This window comes from Lolium perenne, chromosome 4 (genome assembly GCF_019359855.2).
Source record: "Lolium perenne isolate Kyuss_39 chromosome 4, Kyuss_2.0, whole genome shotgun sequence".
In the NCBI taxonomy this organism is placed as follows: Eukaryota; Viridiplantae; Streptophyta; class Magnoliopsida; order Poales; family Poaceae; genus Lolium; species Lolium perenne.
This window is the reverse complement of record NC_067247.2, coordinates 395,018,630-395,036,684: the sequence shown is the minus strand read 5'-3', so window position 1 is coordinate 395,036,684 and position 18,055 is coordinate 395,018,630. Positions and strand designations below refer to the sequence as shown.

Genomic DNA, 18,055 nt, shown 5'->3' with positions numbered 1-18,055 from the left:
GAATAAGAACAATTCCAAAGAACTTAAATTATCATCAACATGTATTTGAAGCTTTTCACATATGAAATGGACAACAAATAAACCAAGGTCGGATCAACACCATCTCGTGAAGATTTAGACTCGGAACTAGAGTTCCACAAATCAAGAAATCAACCGTGAATGGGGCAGCATAAACGAACAAATCCGAACAAAGTCAAAACCAAGAAAAAGGGAATCCAAGAGACAAGACAGTTGGTTCCCAGAATATTGGGCAAGATCTGGTAGCTTTGTCAACGGATCTGTGCACCCATTCCATGCAGAATCAAATAACAGCGTTGAACTTTGTTTGGGAGGAGTCAGTAAAGATTGCTGGTGGAGGCGGCCATGGGAGAAGCTGAACTCGATGGGATGGATCTGGCTCCAGAATGGAAGAACACGAGCATGGAGAGAGAATGAGTGGAGGGGATTAGGGATGACTTTCTGTTGTACTTCTAGGGGCGTTTTTGCAAAACGAGTTGAGGTGGGTGATCTGAACGTTGGTACATAATCCAGCGGTGCATACCAACGTTTTCAGATTTTCAGAATCTGCTGGTTTTCACCTGATACGTCCCCGTACTACTACTACGAGAGTATGTGACTGGATTCAGGCACCTAACATGGACCGAGCCCATCTAACTTCACGGCAGATTCCCTAAGCGGGATAGTTCCCAGTTATCGCTTAAAGCGATCTATAGGAGCTCCCGATGCTAAGAGGGTAAATCCTATACACCGACCAGGTTGGTCGCTACCGCGCACCGCATACCCCCCCGCGCGGAGTATGGGCCGGCCTGGTCGGCCCAGTTCGTCTATTTTTTTTGTTTTCTTTTTCTTTTTTCTTTCCTTTTTCTTTTTTATTTTCTGTTTCTTTTTTGTTTCCTTTTCTTTTTTTGTTTTCTTTTTTTTCGTTCAAATTTGAAAATAGTTTAAATTCAGAAACAAAATTCAAAAAATGTTCAAATTTTAAAAACATTCAAATTTGAAAACCATTCAAATACAAAAAATGTTCAAATTATAAAAGCGTTCAAATTTAAAATCCGTTCGAATTTGAAAAATGTTCAAATACAAAAATGTTCAGATTATAAAAGCGTTCAAATTTGAAATGCGTTCAAATATATAAAGCGTTCTAATTTGGAAAAATGTTCAAATTCGAAAAATGTTCATAACTAAAAATGTTAATTTTTTGATTTTTTTACAAATTTTAAAAATGTTCAAATTTAAATTATGTCCATATCTGAAAATGTTCAAATTTCAAAAAAAAAATCAAAATCTGAACATTTTAAAAATTTCGAAAATTTCGATTCTGAACAAATTTTGAAATTTTGTTCTCCGAAAATATATTTTTAAAAGTTAGATATTGGAAAAGAAAAATATTAACAGAAAAGAAACAGCAAAAAAAAGAAAAAACGTACCTACTCTTAATGGGCTGCGGCCCAACCCACCGACCTGGTCGCTGGGGTGCAGCCCCCGCTAAGAGCCTTGGTTCGCGAGTTAACTAGTAATTTCATCTCTTGTATGGGCTTGGCCGTGTGTTCGTGCTCCTTCAGGTTTACTGTTTCATGTACGAAGTTCACGGAAAAACCTATTCATCACTCCGCTACTGCGGGGTGTATTAAGAGCATCTCCGCCGACGGCCTTCAAATAGTTGCCGGCAGGGCACGGGCATTGATGTATAGAGGGGGCTGGCAGTGTATCCTCCATTGGAGGACGCTGTTCCTACACCGGCTGCTCCCAACCGGCGGCCTAAAAAAAATTTTACAATATTTTGAAATAACATATTAATCACATTTTATTCATACAATTACACAAATAGAATTAAATTATTCATACAATCAATTAAACAAACAGTACTTAAATTATTCATACAATCAATCAAACAAATAGTACTTACATTATTCATACAACCCAACAAACAAATATTACTTAAATTATTCATACAAGCAAACAAATAGAAATAAAATCATGCATTGTTGGCGGCTTCTCTCCTCGCCTACAAATGCGCAGCTAGATCCGTCTTCAGTTGTGCATGGATATCTGCATCTCAAATTTCATTATGCATATGAAGAAAAGCGGCAAATTCTTGGGGTACATGCTCTACCTCAGCGAGTGGCCCTTGATATCAAATGGTTGATCATCCTGCACAGGTGCCTCGCGTTCGCTCTCAATGATCATGTTGTGTATGATCACACAAGCGTTCATCCCCTCCCACATATGAGTCTTAGACCAAGTGAGAGCATGGTACCTGACAATGGAGAAACGCTGCTGAAGCACTCTAAAAGCACGCTCAACATCCTTGCATGCTGCTTCATGGCATGTTGCAAAATAAGCTTCCATCTCGTTTGATGGAGAGGCAATTGTCTTCATAAATGTAGCATACTTCGGGTAGATACCATCAGCTAGATAGTACCCCTTGTTGTATGCGTGGCCGTTTACCTCAAAGTTCACAGCAGGAGCTTGTCCCTCAGTAACCTGGCAAACACCGAAGAGCGCAGCAGCACGTTGATATCATTGTTTGTTCATGCCATGCCAAAAAATGCAATGCCAAATCCAAAACTCATGGTCTGCCACCGCCTCAAGAATAACACTACACTCACCAGTATGCCCCTTGTTGATCCCCTGCCAAGCAAAATGGCAGTTCTTCCAGCCCCAATGCATATAGTCAATGCTTCCGAGCATCCCAGAAAACACCGCAATGACGGCTCGGCAATACCTGTAGAGAGTCTCTGTACATATCGACTCTGCCATCCGTAGGTAGTCATTGGCTGTATCTGGAGGAGCTCCGTATGCAAGACAGCGCATTGCAGCAGTGCACTTCTGAATTGAGGTGAAGCCCCACAAACCTGTGCAATTTTGCTTGGCTATGAAGTACTTGTCGTACTCCCTCACGCCGTAGACAATCTTCAAGAACAGCTCCTTGTTCATCCTAAACCGGCGCCGAAATTCCTTAGGCGAATGAGTCGCGTCGTCGTTGAAGTAGTCGGCATCAAGCAGCATTGCGCCGGCTTGATAATGCCGGTTGATGTTCCTCCTCTTGCCTGGTTTTGAGCCGCCGCGCCGAGGCACGACGAATAAAATTATGGCGAACGGGTAGCATGTTCGTCAGAATCAACTACTGTTGTTGCCGCCGAACAGCCTGAGCTTTCTGCTCCTCCGTGAACAGCTGCACCATCATCTCATCGTCGATGTCCATCGCGGCAATCAGAAGAACATCTTGCGGGCGGGGCGGTTGTGCCGCGGTGGCGGCGAGCTCTATTCCGGGTGAAACAGCGGCCGCGGGCCGAGGGGGTGGTGGCCGTGTCGATGGACGGCGGTTCCTAGACAGGCGATGGTGTCTATTGCAAGCAGGGGGCGCGGCGGCGACGTCGACGGTGGCAATTTAGAGGGGTGGGAGTCGACTCGGGCGTGAGTAGGAGGTGAGAAATCGGTGCGTCTGGCTGCCAGGCGGAGCCCACGCTTGTTTTCAGACGTGCCGCGAGGCGTCGGCGCGCCCGATTCGCGCCCTTGGCGAAAGGGCCGACACGAGGTTGCCAGCGATTCTATTGGGCTCGAAAATTGGCAGGCGCCGTTTGGGGCGCGCCGGTGTGAGCCCATTTTCGCTAGCGGACCCAAAAACGCTATCGGGCCGCTATGGGACGCGCCCGGTGGAGATGCTCTAACACACACGCCCGCGAGCTCCCGTGGCATAAATAACTTTTCATTTTGGGTTTTAGTTAACTTTCTGGTTTGGTTTTTCATTTTTTTTTCTGTTTTCTTAAGGTGCTCATTGGCTCGGTTGGTTTTTCTTCGGGTCTTCGTTGTTTCTTCGGCCCAGGCGGTTTCTCCTGTTTTGCTTTTGTTTTTCTGTTTGTTTCTTCCGATTTTTGAACGAATATTAAATTTGAGAAAATTTCAAATTTGAGCAAATTTAAAACTCGAGCAGATTTTAAAGTTAAGTAAAGTTAATTCGAGCAAATTTCAAAGTTAAGAAAATGTTAAATTCGAGCAAATATCAAAGTTAAGCAAATTTTAAAGTTAAGGAAAATTTGAATTTGAGCAAATTTCGAATATGAGAAAAATTAAAATCTGTGCAATTTCAAAATTTAAATTTTAACAATTTTTTATTTTGAATATTTTTCAAATCTGTATATTATTTAAATCTGAAAGTTTCAAATCTAGATATTTTCTAAAAATGGTAGAAAAGGAAAAAAACACAGATTATTCTTTACCTGGGCCGGCCCAAGAGGGACGCACGCACGAGCGATGCATGGTCCCTCCCGCTAATGAGCGGTGAGTACGTGCACCCCAAAGTTCACTCTTTCGTATACCCTGTTCTAGTTGCCATTCTCAGCAGAAATTTGGGCATGTGTATACGGGGCCAAAACCATGCGATTTAACGCCATCTTTGGAGCCTTGAAATGGTTTTGGTCCAAGTATAAAGCCTACACGCAGTCACTTTCCCAAAACTTGGGGCAGAAAAAATAGTCCGTCAACATCTCTCGGTGCCACTAAATTTTGTTTCAGCACTAAAACTTTTTTTTGAAATGGGGAAATATCACCTCAGCTTTTGCATCCAAGGGATGCATACGATTTTTTTTATTAGATTATTCACAACACCTTACAAGAGCAGTACAAAAGATTAAACTCGAAGCCAAATCGTTAAACCTAAGAGTGATGAAGGGGGTGACAATTCACCAACTCACTTCATCCAAAAAACCAAATGCCTTTCTAGACCGTCTAATAGCAGATGAGAAGCACATCCAGTCAAGAAGACTCTCAGCGTATGCCAACGCACACGTCATAGAAGTTGCTACCGCCGTCTTCCTCCACTCCATCTTCAAGAGAGATCATCGCATTGACTATGCCAGGCCCGTCATCGATGCCGCCACGGCGCCAGGTGACTCCACCATCCTGCGCGCGTCCATCACACTGCATCCGTCCCGAAACACCACTGCACCATGCCGCGGCTACTCGACGACACCGACACAGCAAAAGCACACCGCTCCACCTCAGCACCACCGCCATCCGTTGTCTGCTCCAAAAACGATGCCCCCAACAGGGAGAACGGCATTGCGCGCCGCCATCGTCCGATCCGGGAGACCCGGGTCTATGGTTTCCCCTAGAGCAGCCCAGGCGAAGAACGCAGACTGCAGAGACAATGCTTCAACAAGGTAACGATGAACAGCGCCGCCATCATCCGCCGTGACCGAAGTCCGAGTCGGCTTTCATCGGCAGTTGCGCCTCACCATCGGGAGCTAGTCGACGGATCGCGAGATCCGCCACGGCTAGCCACACAACTAGCCGATCTCCTCCGGCGAGAGAGAAGACCACCACCACGGTGCCACGGTCAGCGGCACCGGACGCCCGCCACCTGCCACCAGGTCGACACCGTCACCACCATCCAGGGCCGCCGCCCTTGGTGTCGTGGTCCCAGACCTTGAGGAGGAGCAGTACGAGATCCACCCCCATCCCCGCCCGCCGAGGCGAGGAAGGGAAGAAAAAACTTTTCTTTTGAAATGTCGATCTTCACCCTAGGAGCAATTACGATAGAAAATAAATCCAAGAGGCCAATATTAATAAATATATGAAAGTCAACCAAACTTACAAAGTATGTTTTAAAGAAAACGGTTTTGCTAGTCTCAGCTAGGGAGAGTGAAATTTGTTCTCATAGAAGTATTACATATCGTGATTACTGCATATAAGTTAGATTGTAACTGAGTTTTTTTAGTTGCAAGTGAGGATGCAACTAAAAAATACTTCAACTGTTAGATTTCCCTCGTGATTCTTGCTACTCATATGTTGCAACTCATGAGACTGATGACATCATGTTGTGGGGAGTCCTCAGTTAGAACTAGTGACACCCTAATAAAAAAGCAAATTATGCATACCTCTTTGGGATAAATTTCCATTGTCCTCTTCCTGCACTCACGGTGGCAAGCAGTGAACGAAGTTTGGTTCTTGCCCTAGACCTTAAAACTACATCAGAGCCAGTAACCACTGTTGGCGTGGCCACCGAGGAGTCCCCGGTAGGAGCAAGAAGTTTTCATTGTCACTAATGTGAGAAACAAAACATGGTCCCAAAGAAGGAATCCACAAAGAGGGTTTGAGAAGCACCCTAGGTCCAACCAGGGAGATCTGATTTCTCTAGCTCCTTGATGAAGCCGAAGCTAGCCAAACCAGGAAACCATCTCATGGAGACGCAAAACATCTTATGCAAAACACGAAAGCAGAATCAGACCTGTCACTCGACAAGATGAGCGCGTTAAGAGACCGCTCCCTAGGCGGTGGATATCGAGCCAACTCCACTTAACTTGCAAATAGTCGCTAGGTAACGAGCTTGCTCGTCTTAACTCATTAACATAACGAGCTTAAAATTCCAGTTTAACTCAACTCGGTAAATACTTGAGTTTGTCTCGGGTAAGCTCATTAAGGAACTGAACAATGCAATCAATTCATGGTAGAGTAAGATTACAAGAAGGGTGGTTCATCATCTATGGCTTTTATATAGATTTGCACAAATTTAACCTGAGTGTTCATATCTGTTTTGTCTACTAGTTTTTTATTTTTCTTTGTTGTTGACTATTGTATGAACTAGTATAAGAGCGTAAAATATTAATAAGCTTACCGAGTACTCTCACTCATTAAACTCGTTTTCTTAAAAAGTTAAAATATTAACGTGCTTCAACTCATTAGTTCCGAGTTCAAACTGGGTAGAGCCAAGTTTTAGCTTTGATTTTATTCCAACCCCTCAGCGCCATCAAGAGATGGAGCAGTCAAAGAAACCTTATTCTTCTTATTCTTGTTTGCACAACCCCGCCAGCGTGATTGAAGCAAAACCTAACCCTAAGAGACCAGATTACAACGCCGTAATACATATCCGGTCTCCCCATCCCCACCTATCGCTAAAGCAGTGAGGATATAAGAGCATCTCTAGCAGAGCCCGAAAAACGGGCCGAAACCGAAAAATTCTGGCGAGAATACGGGTTAACTAGGCCAGAACGGAGCCCGAACTCGCGGTCTGGCCCGTATAACGAGTTCGGGCCCCCGAGAAAATGCGCGGCCACCCTGTATTTATACAGGGCGCGGGGCCGAGTTGGGTTCCAAAACCCTACTCCCCTGCCGCCCCTGCCGCCGCTCCGCCGCGTCGCTGCTCCACCTCCAGCGACGAATTAGTTCACCGTCGTCAGCTTCTCCGCTCCGCCACAACCACCCCTCCCACCGCAATGGGCCGCTTAAGATGCGTCGGTAGGGGAGGGGGCCGAATCGGCGGCAGAAAGTCGCCACCGTCCGCCGCGTGTGCGGTCGGAGGCGGGCCGCGCGAGGCGGTCGCGCTTCGATGGAGCTTGGAAGCGCGAGGCCCGCAAGTGATTGTGTAGGTTCGCACACTGGCATGCACGCTCGGAGACGGGCGAGGGGGAAGTCGAGGCGCCGGCGGCCGACGCGTGCAGCCTACCGCTACCGGCTCTTCCGCCGCGCGGCAAGGGCAACGACGACGACGAGGAAGAAGGGCCACCTCTCACCTGCGGGAGCTCGTCGGAAGTGGCCGCGTTGAAGGTGGCCGCGCTCGTCCTCGCCTAGGCGCCTCCGGCGAGCCAAAAACCCTCCTCCGCTGTGTTTTCCGTTTCAGTTCGCGTTTTCAGTTTCTATTATGCGCGGCAACTAGAAACGTTGAAACGGAAAATTCAGGAGACCAAACTCCTTTTTTTTTGTTCCACTTTATACGGACTCTGCTGAGATGCTCTAAGGAGAAGCCCTTGGCTTCCCCGGCAGGATTAGATGTGCAAAGTGAAATACGTATTTTTTGGGTAATGGTGACAAATCAAATCAATCGAATGAAAGCAAAGTGGAATTTGCTTCAACCTGTGGCAACTTGAAGTTAGGACAAAGGCGGGGGTGTATCAGGTGCAAATGGCATAAATCTGCAAATCTGCAAATTTCTGTTTCTAGCCGTCGGATCATGTGCTAGTGGCCAGATTGAAGTCTTCCTTCCCACCTCAACCACTTGAAGCATTTTTGTCATAAAACCCCCTGTACGTACAGTTCTTTTGCATTCATATGGATACATTCGTTGGGGTTCACTTTTCCAGATTGAGGTACAGAGTACAGACCTCGAAGCAGGCCACGAACGCTGAATCTTCGTATTTTATGAAACTTAGATTTGCATCAGTGGACATATTGTACATACAATCTATTGAGAGCATCAACCAATAAGAAAACTTGAATGTTTCTACAGAAATCTGGCCTTTTCACATTCAGATAAGAACACGAACGGGCAATTTATGGAAGGATTAGCAGCAAAAAATTTACTCAAACGAGATCAAGAAGAACTCTGCCATTTTCACCGGATCAAGGAAAAATATCAAACAAACAGATAAAGTCTTCCAAGAACAGGTCAACACAGATCTTGCAACGCGGATCCGGGAGCATGATGTCGCTACCAAATCCGGCGTCAAGGAACACCATGTATCCAGATCGGGAGGTGCGGAGTTTAGAAGACACAAGATTTATGTCATGTGCTGCAGGCTCCTCCGTCCATGCCGCCTCACCTGAAATTTGAAGCAGATTTCGCTAGGAGAGGAACGGGGAAAATTAAAGAGAGAGATGGAGATGTTCTGTTGGGAGAGAGAGGGATGCAGAATGAGAGGGTGAAGTTATCCTTGGGGATTTATGCGAAACGTGTGAAGTTGAGACCGGAATAGTGAACTGTGCAGATCCACACGTTGGTACATGATCTGACGGTTCTGGTTACGATTTTCAGATTTGCAGAATCTGTTGCGTTTTCACCGGATACGTTCCCGGACAAAGGCCGCACTGCTTTCCTTTTGTCACGCCAAACGCCATTGCATAGACTATCCTCTGCATGCATCAAAAGGCAGATAACAAGTCCATTTCACATGCCAGCTCAGGTTTGCAGCTACTGCTAAAAAACTACTATAAGACCATCATAATTCGAAGAGGCATTTTCTGAACTGTACATAATTAACTATTGAGTTTCAGTATGATGTGGTCTTCAACTCTTCATTGTCTGAAAAAATATATGCCAGGCAGGCCAGGAATCTCTATTGGCTGAGTAGGTACCATGTCATCAATCAGACAAAGCTGGAGGCGTGTATGTATGCGTACACTGATGTGATATGTTTCTGTGGGCACTATTATGTACAGTCCGCAAAGTGATCTCATTTCAAAGTGTAGACTGCCTAGCAGTCCATCAGGGCCGGCCTACTGATCTTGACTGAGAAAATTAGAGCCGCAAGATGTCAAAGACATCTTTTGCTGCCGTTTGCGTGACGATGTTGGGTTTTTCCTTAGCCTATAGTTATACTAGCTGTTGCTTTCACTTCTTGTCCTTCTTGTCATCTTTCTTCTCCGCCGGCTTCTTCTCGTCCTTCTTAGCATCCTTCTTCTCATCGCCCTTCTTCTCCGCCGGCGCTGGCTTCTTCTCCTCCTTGGCGGGGCCGACCGAGACGATGTCGATCTTGCCGAGCTTCTTCAGCTTCTTGGCTATGGCCACCGTGTCCATGTCGCCGATGATGGTCATCTTGTTGTCCTTCAGGTCCGCGGCTATCGAGTCGATACCTGCACCCACGAGTGGAAATAAGAAAAAACTATCATTAGAAGTAGGCAAATTGTTTGCTGAAGAAATTGCTATTTTGTGTGAGAAACTGCCGACATCGATCACGAATCATGGCGAATCAGCGACCCATCTATAGTTCTCTGTAGTATGTACTAACTTTGTCCATCGATGTAAGGAGTAAGCCATTTTCATAGCTGCGGCTGCTCCACGATTGCAGCCTATGGCCACACGGCCAAGTTTGGTCAGGTGTCGCCACTGAATCCCACCTAGCGATAATTATTCGTGCGTCCCTCGCGAAAAGTTCAGCTGATGATTGATCGCCGCCAGAAGCCATGTTCCGAAAAGTATGAGATATGAGAAGTATGACGCTGTGTTTGGTTTCTGATATCGCTTACAGATTCTCTGCTTGCTAGTGAAACTAATATACTCTGAAGTTTCGCCAATCTCGAAGAGTGAAGATAACAAGCAACGGAAGGATTCATGGGGTGGGAAGGCGCTTGGCGCTGCTTACCGTAGATGTCGGCGACGGCCTCCATGGCTTTCTGCTTGATCTTGTCGTCGGTCATGGTGGGAATCCGGAGCACCACCTTCTGCAATCCAACGCAAGCAACCAGTGACCAAACAATTCCCCAAGAGTACGTTCTTCAGACTATGTTCTTCAGCCGCTTAGATTTCACCCCGACGGAGACGATTTCCACGACCAACATGTAAAAGACCGATGGAAAACACTGTCAAATTCGCGTGCGTGCGTACCTGTGCCATCTGAAGCCTTCAATAGACAAATAGGTAGCAGCGGAGGAAGGAGTCAGAGAGACGGAAGTTCTTTCCCTGGACAGGAACACGGACGAAACGACGGGAACTTGTGAAAGGGCGGCTAAGAACGATGTCCATGGGGTTCTTATAAAGGCTGAGGCGCAGACGGTGTGATGTCCACTTCTTCGTCTGAACCTCTGAAGGGTTAGCATCATGGCAGCATTCCAAAACTCAAACCGCCTGGGTGTTTCCACACGGGGGCCGTACATCGTTCAGGATTCGTTCAAGTTGGAGTGCACGGGTAAATTTTTTGTTTTGCTTTTCTTCGCGAATGTATGTACGTACGTAAGCTTAATAAATTCTGGCTTGGCATTGGACAATTCGTACTAGACAAACACGTCTGGCTCAGGGAATTTCGCTAGCGTCAGTTTGCTCGTTGTGTTGCCCGGCCGAGTCAACATCGACGGCACGCTGGTCGCATCGGACATTCATCTAGTGCCAAACTGACTGAGCCTGCGTCGTAACTAGCGTTGGTTGGTTCTCCACGAGAAAATGAACCACTGCAACTGAGACTGCGGTGTCACTTAACTACAAAGTTCAGGTGAAATGATACTAATTTCACGTCTGGCTAGGCTTAACCACTGTCATGTCGGGCCTACTGGCAGGCTTCACGTGGCGCTAGATTGACGGACGGACCGAACGGCCGTTAGGGTCCCGCGTCCGCGCGTCCGGATGGGTCCAACCGGACAAAAACGCGGCCCAGCGCGCGGATCCATCCCAAAAATGGATGGCCACGGCGTCCGGGACGATCCAAACCCGGTCCAAATCAGGAACGAGTTTGCGTGGCCGCGGACGGCGATTGCTGGCCGCTCGCGTCCTCCCCTTGTCCGCCCCTGTTCCGCATGTCTGTCTCCCAAAACACAACCCCCTCGCACACATCTCCCGCCGCTCCGCCGCCACCCAAGGACCGGCGATTTGGGAGCGGCGTCGACGCCGGCCACCGTCGTCGACACGCCGGCAAGCGAGGCGGAAGCATAGGTCGCGATCCCGCCACTTTCGCGGCGTCGTAGCAGAGTCGGAGGACGCCCTCGGTGTTGTCCCCTCACCGTCGCGAGACCTCCTGCCGTTAGCAACTGTGCCGTTGCCGCCGGAGGTGAGCTCTCGTTCGCCGTGTTTCCAGACCGCAAGTCGGCCGGGACGGCCATAGCCTGCAGGTCCCTACGGACGCATTGGATGGCCTTCGCCTGCGAGGTGTTCGATGAAATGGGCGAACTAAAAATTGTCCCTTTCCATCTGTAGATCATGGTGGACAGCGACGATGACTACTTCTTCAAGAACTTCAATGACACGTCGTCAGACGAGGAGTCCGACGACGAATTTTTCACGGATGCTGCGCTGATCATCCACAACCACATTGTCTCGCAGATCCCCGTGTACCGGGGGTCCTTGCCGGGGCGCGCGGCCGCCTTGGACCGCAAAAGAGAACGTGGCCACGACCAGCTCTTCACCGACTACTTCCAACCCAAGGCATTGTTCACGCCAGCCATGTTCCGCCGTCGTTTTCGGATGTCCAGACCGTTGTTCCGCCGGATAATGGATGGCGTCAAGCTCTACGACGACTACTTCTGCGCGAAAGTGGATGCATGTCAACACCCGGATTTTTAAGTCCGAATGCCTATTATGTCATACATCGCAATCCCAGGAATATTGTTGTTGCGAGGCATAATAGTTAAGTATCACATTCATCATTCATTACAACCCATCACTACTAGGAAAAGGCTTATAGCCGCACTCCTTACCGCCGGCAAATACGAGCTGAAGATGCCGGCGGTAATACCTTCCAGGGGGGCCTAACAGTACCGCCAGCGAAATAGGTAGGACGCCGCCGGGGGTGGCTCTATTACCGCCGGCGAAATGGAAACGGAGGCGCCGGGGGTCAAATGGGCCGCGGGGTCCCATTTGGGCCTAGCCTTACCGCCGGCGAATTGGGCCCAAAGCGCCAGGAATACTGGGCAGTACCGCCGGCGAACGTGCGCAGTAGATGCCGGGGGTATCGCCGAGCCAGGGTGGGCCACCCGGCCTTAACTTACCGCCGGCGTTTTCGTCCCGCAGATGCCGGCGGTAACGGGACCTACCGCTGGCAATTTTGTTTGTAGGCGCCGGCGGTAACCTGGGCATGTCCATTTAGGACGACCAGCCACCTACCACCACCCACACACACTCATATGTGATGGCAAATCAACCCAAGCACTAGTTAGCTCATTCCCCCACCCATTTTAGCTATTTCAACCACTAAAATATGATGTATTTGAGCAAATCATGCACTACCTAGCCCCTCTAGCATGATTTGCATAATCTAGATCTAGATCTATCTCCTCCCACCACCTTTTCCACTAGATCTAGCTAGATCTCTCCATTTCTTAGATCTCTAGATCTCTCAAGCATTAAAGTCGACGTGTGGCGTCTCTCCGGTGCTTTTGGACGTCGCGTCAACTAATAGGTTCATAACTAAATGAGTGGAATGTTCATGTGTTGGCGAAAATTCGCGGTTATATCACTAGTGGTGGCAAAAGGTGGTCCATATATGTAAATGCATTGTTTTGCATTTGTTTACGCGTGCAGGAACATTGAGTTGCCAATGTTTTGCCGGAATGTTGATTAACTTCCGTTCCGGCGAATTTTGGAACTCCAGCATGACAATATTTAGCAAAGGTCATGCCGAATTTTTTCCGTGAAAACCGAGACGGCGGTGTAATCAATTATCTTGTCTTGTAGGCGGCGATGGTCATCGCGATGAGGGAAAGCGTCGTGGATAGATACGTGGAACGCGCGACGGCCGACATGTATCGAAAAAAGCGAAAGGATATAATGTGTCCTTGTCGAAGATGCAAGCTAGGATCGTTGTTTGACCCCTTCTCAGGCATAGTGAATCAACACCTGCTCAGGTATAGTTTCATGGAGGGGCATACTCAGTGGATGAGTGATGATGGAGATGATGATATCGATGGTGATGGAGATGATGATGGTGGAGATGATGATAACGAAGGTGATGGAGAGGATGCCCCACACGACAATGGAGACGAGGTTGAAGAGGATGGCGCACACGTTGATGGTGATCAAGAAGGCTAGGAAGAACATGCGGCCGACGAGGACATGTGTAGAAATACCCCGCTAACCGCGGCCGTGCAGGACCGTCATGTTCAAGAACTTCTTCTCAGCAACACATCGACCGACCCGAAAATCGCTGTTAGACGGAAGGCTAAGCTAGATCAACTCGAGGTAGACTCGAGAACTCCGTTGTACGATGCAGCTCGTGGGACGGAGGAGAGCCGTCTGAGATACGCTCTCGATATTATGGAGATGAAGGCAAAGCACAAATGGACGGACACAAGCGTGGACGAACTCTTCGGATACTTGAAGATCCACTTTCCTAAAGATAACACGTGTGCCGGTAGCCTACAGGAGGCCAAGAAAATCGTGTGCCCTCTCGATTTACCGCACCAGAAATACCACGCATGCATCGGTTGATCGCGTAATATATCGGAACGAGCATGCCAATCTCGATACATGCCCACAGTGTGGCGAATCTCGATACAAGAGAGGGACAAGAAAATCTCCTCGAAAAGTTGTGTGGTACTTCCCGCTCACGACCCGTCTGCAGCGGTACTTCGTGGACCCCAAGGAAGCAAAGCTCATGCGCTGGCACGCGGAAAGAAAGGAGGCGGTGATGCGTGATGTAGAACGGGTTGAAAACCCAGTGCTAACACACCCTTCGGATGCAAGCCAGTGGAAAACATTAGACGATGAGTATTACGAAGAATTCGGGAAAGAACCAAGGAACATCAGGTTGGGTGCGAGCACCGACGGACTCAATCCGTTTGGGAACCAAAGCAGCAAGCACAGCACCTGGCCCGTGTTTGTATGGATGTACAACCTCCCTCCATGGCTATGCCTGAAGAAGAAGTACATACATATGAGTATGCTAATCCAAGGGCCGACGCAGCCAGGGAGCGATATCAACAGTATCTGGAGCTATTGAAGGAGGAGCTAGTCACTCGTGGGAGGAAGGGATAGAAACTTGGGACGCCTACGGACAAGAAACTTTCCGTATGAAAGCCGCACCGTTGACGACGGTGCGGGACTATCTTGGATACGGATATATCGCGTGCCGTGTGTGCCACGGACACAAGGCATGTGTGAGGTGCATGGAAAAGACGCCATTTTTACAGCTGGGTAAGGATCCCGGGTCTTCAAAACCGTCTACATGAGGCATCGAATGTGGCTTCCCAAGAATGACCCGTGGAGGAAGCGTGGAGACCTGTTCAATGGGAAGGATGAGGTCGAGGGACCTCCACCTAGGCGAAGCGGCGAAGAGATAGATACTCTGTTGAAAAACTGGAAAGATTGCCCTCCGGCGGGTAAGATAAAGATCCAGAAGCGGAAGAAAGGAGACAAGAGAAAGAAAAAGGAACCCGGGCCGCTCTTGGGGGTATGGAAAAGGAGGTCCGTGTTTTGGGACTTGCCGTACTGGAAGATCCTCGGTACGCCTCATAGCCTTGATGTCATGCATATCACGAAGAACGTGTGCGAGAGCTTGCTTGGCACTGTGCTCAACATGCCGGAGAGGACCAAAGACGGGTCGAAAGCAAGACACGACCTGATGGCCCTTGATATCAGAAAAGAGCTTCATTTCGCCCAGGTTGACCAGGAAACCGAGGAGGAGGAGACGGATGGTCGCAAACGAAAAAGGGTGGCCAAGCAGCGCGAAACTCCTCGCCCCTCCTGCTTCACTCTAAATCCCGATGAGCTCGAACAATTCTTCAAGTGCCTACTAGAAGTCAAATTTCCCCTAGGCTACGCGGGGCTGATACGCAGATGGCTGGACCCGACGAAAAAAATCTTCAGCGGGATGAAGTCTCATGACTGTCATGTCATGATGACGCAGATACTTCCGGTTGCTATCCGAGGGATAATGGAACCGCACGTTCGTGCAACGCTGACTGACCTGTGTAACGTCTTCGACGTCATCACTCGAAAGTCGATAACCGTCAAGAAACTCGGGAGGCTACAGGAAGAGAACATCACCATCCTATGCGAGATGGAGATGTACTTCCCGCCCGCATTCTTTGACATCATGGTCCATCTGCTGGTGCATATAGTGGACGATATCGAGGATCTCGGGCCCGCGTTCCTTCACAACATGATGGCGTTAGAAAGAATGAACGGCTTCATCAAAGGATACGTTCGTAACAGGGAACATCTGGATGGAAGCATCGTCCAGGGCTTTCTCACCGAGGAGTGCATCTCTTTCTGCAAGAATTATTTAAACGAGGATGACCCACGTCCGGTTGGATTGCCCGCCAACAAGCACCTCGGCAGATTCGAGGGAGTAGGCCACAACGCTGGCAGGAGGGAACTCGACGCCGATCAAGATGATAGGAGAACAGACTTTAACAGGGCCCACTTAGTAGCACTACAACACATGAACAAGGTAGAGCCTTGGGTGGATCAGCACATAAACATGATCAAGAGCAGGGCTGACAAGCCGATGACGGAACAAGAGGTATTTAGAGCGCACAACTCCTCTTTCGCGAGCTGGTTCAAAGACCAGATTGATGCCAATCCCCCACCAATGGCAAGCGACGTAGACAAAATGATATTGGCCTTGTCTTATGGGCCCGCCCCCAACCTCATGACTTATCAGAAATACGACATCAACGGTTACACATTCTCCACAGAGGAGAGAGACAAAAAAAGCGACTATCAGAACTCGGGTGTGACGATGGAATCGTACACGGGTGAAGAGAAGAAAAGGTACTACGGAAGGATCGAGGAAATATGGGAGCTCGACTACGTCGGGGAGAAGCTACCGATGTTTCGTGTCAGATGGGCTACGAACGTCACAAAAGAAGATGCGTATGTCACCACCATGTGACTGCCCCCCAAATCCAAGACCAAGAACCCCACCGCGCAAAATGAGCCTTGGGTATTGGCTAAGCACGTCGAGCAATGCTTCTTCATAACTGACCCGTCAAGGCCCAGCCGTGTTGTCGTAAGGAGAGGAAAAAGGGCCCTCATCGGAATGGATGGAGTTGCCGATGAGCAAGACTTCGACGGCCTCGTCGGAGACCCAATGATGGAAGAACCCGATGAAGACGATAGAACCTACACACTAAGAAGAAGAAGGACAACGCTACCTAGGTCAAGTGTTCCTCCATACACAAGGAGTCGCGACGATACCGGTGGGGTCACAAGGACCAAGCGGAATAGACTTTGAAGTCATTTGTGTATTTATAATAATTATCTCTCGAACAACCATTTGTCCTTCTCAAGTGTATCCTAAATTTATGTCTTGGTTTTTCATCGGATATCGCCGAAAGGACTTTGAAGCCATTCAAGAATTAAAATCATAAATTTATGTCTTGCAATTTATCCTTCATTGATTTTTTATCGGATGTCGCCAAAAGGAATTTACAATTTAAGAATTAAGTCTTAGCTAGAAAAGGGAAGGGAAAAAAAGGTTGGCCTTTTTGCATCCACAGGGATTCGAACCCTGGGTGCTTCAGCATAACATCGAGAGTGGCACCACTGTGTTAAGGACTCGGTTTTGATTAATTAACATGTTTATACAACTAAAGGCGTCTCGCCAGCTGGGAAGGAAAAAATATATACCCCCGGCGAACTAGGCCCTTTCCGCCGGTGGAAACTAACTATGGCCCACATGTTAGTGAGTGCGAGGTTACCGCCGGCGTTTACGCCAAAACGCCGGGGGTAGTAGTTCCATGACTTAGTCATGTGCGCGTCGCTCCCCCTCCATGCCCAAATCGACGAAAAAAATCCCCCACCGCCGCCGTCGCTCCCCAGCCGCCTTCGTCGATCCACCACCATCGCTGCCCCTGCCGCCGTCGATCCCTTCACCGCAGGTGCACCCCTCTCCCCTGCCTCCGTCTCTCCCTTGTCGTCGTTCCCCTCTCCTCCTTCCTCACCATCGCCGCCTCCCCCAGACCGTCGCTGCCCCTGCCGCCGTCGATCCACCACCGTCGCTACCCCCTGCCGCCGTCGATCCACCACCTGCTGCCGTCGCTGCCGTCGCCCTCCACCGCAGGTGCGCCCCTCTCCCCTGCCTCCCTCTCTCCCTTGCCGTTCCTCTCCCTTGCTCATTCCTCACCTCGCTGTGATGCTGCCACCTCCCCCAGACCGCCGCCGTCGTGCCACCAGGTCGTCGGCCACCAGCAGGCGCTCAACCCCGAGGACCCCGACCGCCGCCTGCCGCCATCGTCGTCGCCGCAGGTGAGGCCCCTCTCCCCTCCCTCATTCCTCTAAATTCCCTGTTTTACCTATCCTAGTTCATCAGATCCTAGCAGGATTCTGTTGGTTTGGTTAGCAATAGCAACAGCAAGATGCTAGCTGAATTTGTGTTCATGGAATTGGTGTTTGTGTTAATTTGCAAAGTATAAGTGAAGTTTATATGTGGCCCACCATACATAGGAAGTATTTGTCAATGGAATTTCCTGTTCTCATAGTTGTAACATAATCTTTATAGTGTCTGGTCGAGTTTGGATTGTTATTGACTTATATAGTGTTTTTTTTATTTCATTCCACTTACTTACTACATTTGCAAATACCCTCCAGTCTAGTGCTTACTATAAAGCTGTGTATATTGATATATGGTGATAATCATATATATTGGTAGTATATGGTATCCAAAGAAAAACGATATAGCCCTATTTAAAATGC

The 18,055-nt window shown here is 48.6% G+C and overlaps 1 protein-coding gene across 1 annotated transcript; it reads right to left on the bottom strand.

The window, feature by feature from the left end:
* Positions 1-9,053: 9,053 nt before the first annotated feature.
* On the bottom strand, positions 9,054-10,474 carry LOC127297660 (heavy metal-associated isoprenylated plant protein 39). The gene is made up of 3 exons (XM_051327974.1): positions 10,319-10,474; positions 10,077-10,155; positions 9,054-9,567 (listed from the first exon to the last, which is right to left on the bottom strand). The coding sequence occupies exons 1-3, from the start codon at positions 10,325-10,327 to the stop codon at positions 9,326-9,328; spliced, it is 330 nt and encodes a 109-aa protein (XP_051183934.1). The 5' UTR covers positions 10,328-10,474; the 3' UTR covers positions 9,054-9,325.
* Positions 10,475-18,055: the final 7,581 nt, after the last annotated feature.